We start from the raw sequence: 9,455 nt of genomic DNA on the forward strand, positions 1-9,455 counted from the left end.
GTGTTTTTTTTATTTTGTGTGCGATTTTTGTTTAGTTCATTTTTATTTATTTATTTTGTTTTTGTAGTTAAAGGGGCATGAATTTTATTTATTTATTTATTTTCTTGTAGGTCAATATCTAAATATTTTAAAGGAGGAGAGACAAATATATATACATAAGGGCAAATCTTAATTTTTTTATTCTAGTTTTTATTTTTTAAATGTTTTTTTTGGGAGGGGGGGGTGAATGGCCCCCCTGCCCTAGTGTAGATCCATCCCTGGTAAGAGATCTTGTAAATTACTACAAAGATATGGTCCACGCTGCACTTTCTCCACTTGACCCTCTCTAACATTATTACTCAATATCAAAGTTCAAACCGAGATAACTTTTTCACCTTTCTTTTATTTTATTTTTATTTTTATTTATTTATTTTTTTAATTTTTAATTTTATTTAATTTTTTGGATTTAAATGATAGGGATACTTTTTCTCTTCCACTTCCTAAACAAATATCATTTAATTTGTACAAAAGAAATGAGGAACAATATGAAGACCTCAATATCTTTTAGTGGAACAAATACCATCAATCTCTTTCCCACCAAATTTCAAATAGAAAATCAACATAGTTTTTTAGAGTAGTACGTTCGGTGTACGTTTTTAGACCCCTTAAAACACAAGTTGTTTAACCTAGTTATTTAGCCAAGTGATTACTTAGATAAATTGTTTAGATCTAGGTTAACACAATCAAATCATATCATGTAAGTAATGCAGAAATATAAAGAACACACGATATGATAATTCAGAAAAACCAAACCGGTAAAAAACTTGGGGAGGATTTAACCTAACTATCCTTAAGGTAAAACAGATCCATTACGAAAGAATTGAAGTTTTTATAATAGAACTTAGACCACTAACATCCTATTACTACCTCGTGTAGAAAACTTACTACCACAATCACGTGACAGCTCCAAGTCCACGGACTACTTCTTTCCTTGATCCACTGCAACCACAAGTACTCCCACTTGTGACTTTGAGACTCCACTTTAAGGTTTCAGATCTTCTTTAAATTCTTTATGCAGCAATTGAAGTGAAGGTAAACACCTCTAGATCTCACAAGAGATTCAACACATAGCACATCAAAGACTTCTAAAACGTAGCTAGGGTTTTTCCTTTTATATTTGAAGTAAAATATAAAATCTTACATGTCAAACCGGGCTTGGGTTGAATTAAAAATTCTGCAGAAAAAATAATCTGCACAAGGTTCGATCGATCGAGTCTAATTTTCGATCGATCGAGCCTTGCAGATTTAGGCAAATAAATCCTCCAGTCACTCGATTTCAACTTTACAAATAATCACACTTTGAGCAGTCTAAATCTAGACTCTAAGTTTTGACCATGGTTTGCCAACATATTACAAATTGAAGTTTTAATACATTTAGTTCCTAAAATCTTAGAACCTAACATTCGGCTATGTAAAGGGTCTTTTTAATTAGCTAGTAAATCATAAAGAAAAACATTGCACACCCAGCTTTGCACCACTTCTCAAAATTTTGAGAGTTATTTTCATTACACATTTCTCTCTCTTTATTCGTGTGAATTTACCAACAAATTTCTCTCTCTCTCTCTCTCTCTCTCTCTCTCTCTCTCATGGCACAAGATAGGGTGACAAGATGCACTAGGATGATAAATTAGGAGGAATGTGAAGAAAAAAAAGTAGAAAATTTTAAGTCAAATTAAAATTTTCTATCTTAAACTATCACCCCAATTACATTAACTCCATGAACTATATAAAAAATCACGACCAACCCCCTAATATTTAAAAGTACGTTACATTTAACTCCTTGCCATTTGTTTTGCTCATTGAAAGATTAATTTACCCCTCAACCCTTTGTTTTGGAGAGGGGTAAATTAGTATGTCTGCTCAATTAATTCTGTTAAACTTAACACCAAATGGTAGGAGGACATTGAAACAAAATTAATTATAACTCAGGGGGTTAAGTATAATTAGGGTGATAGTTAAGGGTGTGAAGGTGTAGTTTAGCCAAGTTTTCAATAGGATGTATAAGAAATGAAGAGTTTAATATAGGGTTTATTGGAAAGTGATAAGCAAAAGATAAAAAAGTTGGTTTTTTCTTCCAAATTTGAAGAAATTTTGCAAAATGGGGTGTGAGTACTCCTACTTCCTCATGAATTTTCTTTCATGCTATTTAACATTATCTAGGCAAAAATATTGCACATATTGCATCATGTATAAAATATTTCTGTCTTATTTAAGTCGCTTGCTCATTGCAATTTTCCATGTATGTACTCCTAAAATTCAAAATTGAGCAGGGAGGGTCTCATATTGGAGGTGTCATGATTTTGTTTTTGTATTATCTTCCCTTTTTATATTTCTCTCCTTGTTTTATATGTACCCTTAAAAATCAAATTTAAGCCAGAAGGGCCTTATGTTGGAGGTGCCATGAATTTTCCCCTTTTTGACATCTTTCTCATCTTTGCATTTTAGGTTAGGGTATAGATTATTAGGAGGTGTTTTCCTCATTGATACTTTTTATTTTTATTTTTTTTGAAAAATAACATTTGCACTATAATGGGTTCTTCCATACATCATTTTCCATCGCCCATAGTATGTAGGAGTGTTCACACGTTGATCAGTTTATGATTAACTTGTCGCTCGATCCTTGTATGTTGGGTTACAAAGTGAGTGACCTGATGCATACTGAAATAATTGAGTTATTGATTACATTTAAAAAAAAAAAAAAATTTATTGTTGGATGCAGCTAATTTTGTTGCATCCAACGAGATTGCTAGAGCAAGTACGAAGGGGCAGCACATATATGATATACCTAACCTATATGTGCTTTCGGGGTATGTCAAAGGTTGAGGAGCGTGGTCAACAGGCTAAGCGGGATGCAAATGCCTATACCTGTTATCTAACCTACATGGGCTAGGCTTGGCAATTCCAATCCTACTTTTGACAACGATGCCTTATTTGGTTAGATCAAGTTCATTGGATTCATAAACCGTCCTAATAGGATGACTGTGAGAGATATTTGGCTGGCAGTCAAAGCTTACTTGAATATGTCTTAGAATTCATTCAAGATGTGAGCAAAAGAACATGATCCATCGATTACTTTTATTGGAACTTTATTTTATTTTTTATTTTTATATAATTTATGTGGAGTAAGATTTAAATCCCTATTATCTATTAGAAATATAGAACAATGCTATTTGACCTAAAGGTTATTGGCCGAACTTTGTTTCTACTTATTTATTTATTTTTGTATCCAATTACTAAGACCACCCATTTGAGTCTAAATATGTCAAAAGTAACATTGATTTTGAAGTTTGAATCATATGTAGATAAAACTTACCCATATGTAGTGGATTGAGGTGACCACTCGATATTACTATATTCAGTCATGATTTTCATATCTGACTTACTAAAGTCTGTCTTGAAGTTGCTTAATGGATTGAATAGGCAAAGATTAAATTGACTAAACAATATTTATTGTGCAAGTGTGCTCTTATTTCCGTATGTATAATCAACACCTAATTTCTGCACCCGAGACACATTATTTCTCCCTATAGTTAAGTGTTGACTTTAATTTTTATCACAAGCGTGTGCGTTTCATTTTTTTATGATAATGCTGCAAATCCTAGGTGAGATTCTCCAACTATGAACTATGGTGCTTCCAATTAGCACCGAAAAAAGAAAGAAAAAGGGACGGTTTTAAACCAAGGTTCATTAGAAAAGAAATTGTTTCCTTAAAGCACACGTAGGGGCGGCTTTTCAATAATTTAAGAGTTTGATTTCTTTATCCAAATCCATTATTCAACTCAAAGTTTTAGTAAATTAAGAAATAAAGAACACTTATAGCGGTCAAAATTATAAAACAGACTCCATAGAGTACGTGAGTCGCTATTTATTATACCCTATAGTTTCTTGCAATGTTCTTTTGCTTTCAAATTAGAGATGTGGGCCACTGTTCACTGTTTAATAGTCATGCTGCTAGACTTTTTTTTTTGGTACAAGTAATTAAGGAGAAGAAAGTCATACTGCTAGGTGCTAGCTGTTCATGTATAAATAGGGTACACATATGCCCTGAAAGCCACTGCATATGATTCAAAAACCAAACTAGAAGAGAAAGAAGAGAGGAAAAATGGCAATGGAAAGTACCAAAAATGAGTCATATTTTGTTTTCATGAACTACGATCCGGAATATGAGCGCCTACGAGCTGATCGGTCAGTCATGTACTTGCATTACATTATATATTCTTTCATTATTTTTTGGGATAAATTATGTTACATGTTGTTTTTCTTAATGAATCTTTTAATGTCATTGTCTCACTTCACTTTGTTTCTTTCTTTTATGGCCTTTTTTTATTATACAAAAGAACAAAGAAAGGGGCATATGAGCTTGATTTGTATCTAAGTAAGAAGCATGATGAGCTTCTAGCAAGCACCCTTGAGCCAGGCAGCTACAAGAAGACATTATCTTTGGTCATTGTTGATGGGTTTTCTGTAGAAATTACTGAGGATCAGGTATTTCTATTATAGACAGTTAATTTCAAAATGCATGATTTTTCAGTTTTAGGTAAAAATAAAGTCAACCAAGTCAAGCTTACCTCTAGCTTTTTGATGGGTTTATTTTATTTATTTCGTTAATATTTTGAAACAGGCCAATGAGCTTCGATCTGCAAATGGAGTGAGGATTGTGGAGAAGAATCAAGAGCTTGCTTAGTATGGCATTCTAGCATAGAAGATGTTTAATATATATGTCGGTTGGGACATTTCTTAGCAACTGTATCACTTATCTTAAAGAGTTTAGGTAAAATCAAGAGAGATTTGTTTTGAGAATCTCCTGTATTGATGCAATTATAATGCCAGCCATCTAGTTTTGGAGGCTTAATGGAGGTTCAGCTTGTTTCTGAAGTGTCCAAGTATTATATATAACTAATGATAAGAAGTTTTTTTTTTTGAGAAATAATTTCATTCTCTTTTCTTAAACCATATATTCTCAAATGATTTGATTTGATTTGATTAAGCATATTCAGATTTAATGGTTGAAATCAAGTGGCATAAAAACATAAATTCAACTGACAGCGACAGCCTTATTAGTGCTCTGGTCATAAGTTTTAAACTAAGACTTCATGAATCTCACGAGGGATTATTAGACCAACCCTGGGATTATTATTGGTGTATCTGATACTGATTAGGTCCTAAGAAATATGGATTATTAATGCTTATAATTGCTTTAAAACAAGACATATTCCATGACAAATTCATCACATATACTTAGCGGTAATGCACAGAATCAATTTGAAAAGCCGAATGCTAAACCAACTAGAAACAATAAACATACTAAGCAAAAAAAGATTAAAAAGGGACTAAAATATACGTGTACACAACATATATTTATAGGTATGTAAATATGTTCGTATATTTATGTATTAAATCTCCATAATATATATTGGGATGTAAACTTGTATCTTTGCGTCCTACTAAGCTCATTAATATCTCATCCCCACAGACACATGCACAAAAGGCCAGAAACAATGGACTGAGGAGGTAGATTCCGTGGGAAGCATAGTACAAGTGAATTGTTTTTTGCCTGAACGTAGTACAAGTGATTTGATACATCTCATAGAGGTCTTTTGGCCACTTTATCTACTTAAGGCAACAAGGAACAGTTCAAAATTACTGCAAATTTTGCTTGAAATGGTTCTGCTTCACAGCAAGTTTGAGAGAGAGCCTGCAATTCTGGCATGTGGGTCATATGTAGCACTGTTGATCATCACGTGTAACCCTGGTTAGCATCAACTCTCAGTGTCCCCACTAGTACAAACCCTCACTTTCAATGGTTAATTTGAAATCAAATCCTAGGCCCCCAGTCAATTATTTTCCATTGTTGAAACTTATAGAAAGTTCAAAACCCAGACATCCATTCAATGTGATATCCAAAAGCTCACTAGATGTTAGTGCGGATTCTAAATAATTGACCATATTGGGTCCACGTTGTGAAGTTTTGAACCAGAAAATGCCTTCACAAAGGCTCGGGTATAGTGTCATTATGTCATAGGTGTTGGTGTAGGAAGGCTATCCTTCTTATTTTATCTTGGTCATGTTTTCTTTTAGACCTCAATGATTTTTGCAGGTTGCGAGGGGCCAATAGCATTAGGATCAAACAAATTATACCTCAACGTGCATTTCACATGTACGGACAATTATTCAAAAAGCCCCATTTGCCTACTCTTGTTTGACTGAAGGAAAAAAAAAAAATCATGATTACTGCACTACTTGATGGTAAACAAAAATTGTAACTTTTTTCCCCTCTTTAGGGCCTTACGTAAAGGATTTTTTTTTTTTGGTGGTAATTACTAGGTACGTCGGATGGAAATATATTTAAAAAGTTCAACGCATTAAAAGAAAAAAGACAAACACACAAAAATTTGAAAAAAAGTCATTTAACTTATAAAAATTCAAAGTTAGATATATACTCTCATCTTCTTTTTTCACTTAGCCACAAGAAAACAATATATCATATATGTAGTAAAGGTCAATCCTTGTAGCGAGAGCAATAAACGGAAGGTTGGTGCTGTATTTAGAAGGAAAAAAAAAAAAAAATCTAAGACCACATCCTCTTAAGCCAAACTTTGTTATAACTGTGATATTACAAATTATGAGTAGTGGAGAAAAAGTAACGTGTTCATGTGAAAGTGATATACAATTAATTATAGTCTGTCGCATAGGATAATTGTGAAAAATAGTATGGTCTTAGAATAACTCCATACTTGTTGCTTGCTTCTTTGACTTAGCTCTTTGTTGGCCTTCTAAAAAAAATTATAAATATTTTATTATTATAAAAAATACATTGTTGAGAGAGAGAGAGAAAGATTCATGGTTGCTCCCCGATACTAGACATCAAGACTGGTTATGAATGGCAAAAACAACCCTTCCCGCTTGACCCACCTATCTTGCTTGGCCCCAGCATGGATTTTTCTTGTTCTAAAGAGATGATAGGGTGGGGACGGTCTCGTCTTACCCTGCCCCAAATATATATTATTTAAAATATATTTAACTTATTTATGCATCTAATGTAATATTTTCTTTGCATATCCTATTTATAATTATATATATATTTTTAATACATATTGATGGTGATTCATAAAAGCATTATTCGTCCATAAGGGTCGCCCAAACCTAATAATGTCTAGGACAGACTTCAAAAGAGAGAAAGGAAAACGGCGTACCACAAACATGAAAGGAGGTCGTCCAAATGGAAATTAGTCGTCTACACCACAAGAAGGTGTAGATGACCAACAAACACTTAGTAAATTTTGAAGTGTTTTCTGCAAAGCAAAAATAACTACACCATGATCCACCATATCGAGAGGTGTTGTGAATCCCAAAAATTCATTCCACTCTCCCCACTAAGCCCACACATCTCCTAAGATGTTAGTGGCTCCTAAAAAGTAGACCCACTCCAAACTCTCTATAAAAAGGAGCCAACCTTGCCAAACTAAGGTACATACTACTATTCATTTACTCACTATACTTGAGTCCTTGAGAGAAATCTGACTTAACCGTCAGAGAATATTTAGCCAGTTCACTCCAATCACTTTCAATGGTCTTTATCTTTCTTTTTCAGGTCATAAATTCGCCGTTGAAACTTGGAGCTTACAACCAACTGATTTCATTCTTCATCACATATTTTACTACTATCTTTGTTGAAGCTCATTTTGGAGAAGCCCAATAGTAGAGAGAACCCCAACAATAGGGGCAGAAAAGAGTTAGTGGATTGAGAAAAAAAACCATTAAACCCGAATGGCAGGAAAATGGATCATAGGCCCATAAAGTAAATGGGCCTTGAGGAAAGCAAATGGGTCTAAAGGAGCCCAGAGAAAGAGGTAGTAAACCCATGGGCATTATGTAATGTAGAAAAGTAAGAATGGGTCACAGCAGACTCGAAGTAATAAAGTAAGAAAGTAAGGGGTTGATGGAAAACCCATGAGCCTCAAGGATGAAGGATATGGTATTTGGACCAAGGAAGTCCAAAAGAGTTAGTAAAAGCCCATGGGAAAGCAAAATTAGAAAATGGGTCGAGGATGCCCAAGGAGAAAGAAATGGGCCAAAGGAGCCCACAAGCAATGTAATGGGTCAAGAAAGCCCAAAGTAGCATGAGTATAAATCCAATGACCATACTGGGTCATTATAACATATTGAAAGAAGAACATGCACCAGGCTCAAAAGAGGCCTAGCAAGCACGAGTCAAATAACATCACAGCAGAAATAACAGAATGGCATGGCAGGAATGGTAGCAGGATTACGGAAGGAGCAAAAAGTGGACTAAAGAGAAGGAAAACCCACAATCAATCAAGGCCCAACCCTTGAAAGGAGCAATCCAATAAAGAATGAAAAATCAGAAAACAGTTCACGCCATAAGAGGTTAAGGATGAGTGGCAGAATGCACAGATGAACCTTCAGGCCATGGCAAACGTATGAGTAGTGAACAAGTTTTGGACGTTCAAGGAAGTGGAGCACACGTAAGACCTAGACACCACCAACCTGTACCCAGCCAATACAAGAGTTGTGGGTCATGGGTTAGAGGTAAGAGAGGGTATGGTCTGGCGGTGGGGAGAAGGGAAAGCTTATTCTAGGGTTCCCATCCATATTCTTTTGGGGAGATGTCCTGCTGGGATGACATACCACCTAAAAGAAGGAAGGATGAGTTGGAACCACTAGGTACATGCCATGAGGGATAGCAAGAGAGAATACCCACACTATGGTGGATAAGAATGCCACGTTGAACAAGCAAATAAAACAGTCTTCTTTATCTGGTAATGGGGAGTGGCATAGCCAGCATAGGTTAGTGGTGATGGTTGGGCAGCTGACAAACTAGTGGCTGATCGGGAAGGACATGAATCCAGAAAAAAGTAGTTAAGGGCTAAAATGGTAACAACCAATCATGGTAGGCAGTATATAAAAGGCCTTCGCCGTGCACGGTATCATCATCGCAACAGTCACAATCACTAGGAGAGAATCACAGCACCACCTTCACCATAACACTACACGAGTAAGCGCTAAGAAAGAAAGAATAGGAGTGGGGAAAGAATCAAAATAACAAAAAGGAGAGAAAAGAGAAAGAAGAGAAATAGAGAGTGTAGAATGGCAAGCATGCACTAGTAGCTAATCCCTTCTCTCCTTCTAAAAGCCTACCCTCTGTTGAGAGTAAAGAATTTGCTTGGGCATAAGCTATTTAGGTTCGTTCCCTTAAAGTGGATAATTTCTACAGCAGGATTCTCCTACGAGGTTATCCACATTGAGGAAGTGGTTCCCTCCTTGGTATTAGTCTTGTAGCACAATTGAATACGACAGACTAACTTTTTCCTTTTGATTTCACTATTTATCGAAATTATTTCCTTTCTTGCCTTTGCAATTTCACTTATAACATGTTTCTTATATCATTCTTTTCC

The 9,455-nt window shown here is 35.0% G+C and overlaps 1 protein-coding gene across 1 annotated transcript; it reads left to right on the forward strand.

Annotated features, from left to right (window-relative positions):
- The first annotated feature begins 4,037 nt into the window (after window positions 1-4,037).
- Window positions 4,038-4,961, forward strand: LOC115978220 (subtilisin-like protease SBT2.5). Its single transcript, XM_031100238.1, has 3 exons — window positions 4,038-4,224; window positions 4,377-4,524; window positions 4,661-4,961. The coding sequence occupies exons 1-3, from the start codon at window positions 4,142-4,144 to the stop codon at window positions 4,721-4,723; spliced, it is 294 nt and encodes a 97-aa protein (XP_030956098.1). The 5' UTR covers window positions 4,038-4,141; the 3' UTR covers window positions 4,724-4,961.
- The last annotated feature ends 4,494 nt before the right edge of the window (window positions 4,962-9,455 follow it).

Source organism: Quercus lobata, chromosome 2, assembly GCF_001633185.2.
Source record: "Quercus lobata isolate SW786 chromosome 2, ValleyOak3.0 Primary Assembly, whole genome shotgun sequence".
Classification (NCBI taxonomy): Eukaryota; Viridiplantae; Streptophyta; class Magnoliopsida; order Fagales; family Fagaceae; genus Quercus; species Quercus lobata.

Coding starts and splice junctions, on each gene's coding strand:
- LOC115978220 (XM_031100238.1), top strand. CDS start 4,142: ATGGCAATGGAAAGTACCAAAAATGAGTCATATTTTGTTTTCATGAAC. Junction 4,225..4,376: donor GAGCGCCTACGAGCTGATCG/GTCAGTCATGTA, acceptor ATTATACAAAAG/AACAAAGAAAGGGGCATATG. Junction 4,525..4,660: donor TAGAAATTACTGAGGATCAG/GTATTTCTATTA, acceptor ATTTTGAAACAG/GCCAATGAGCTTCGATCTGC.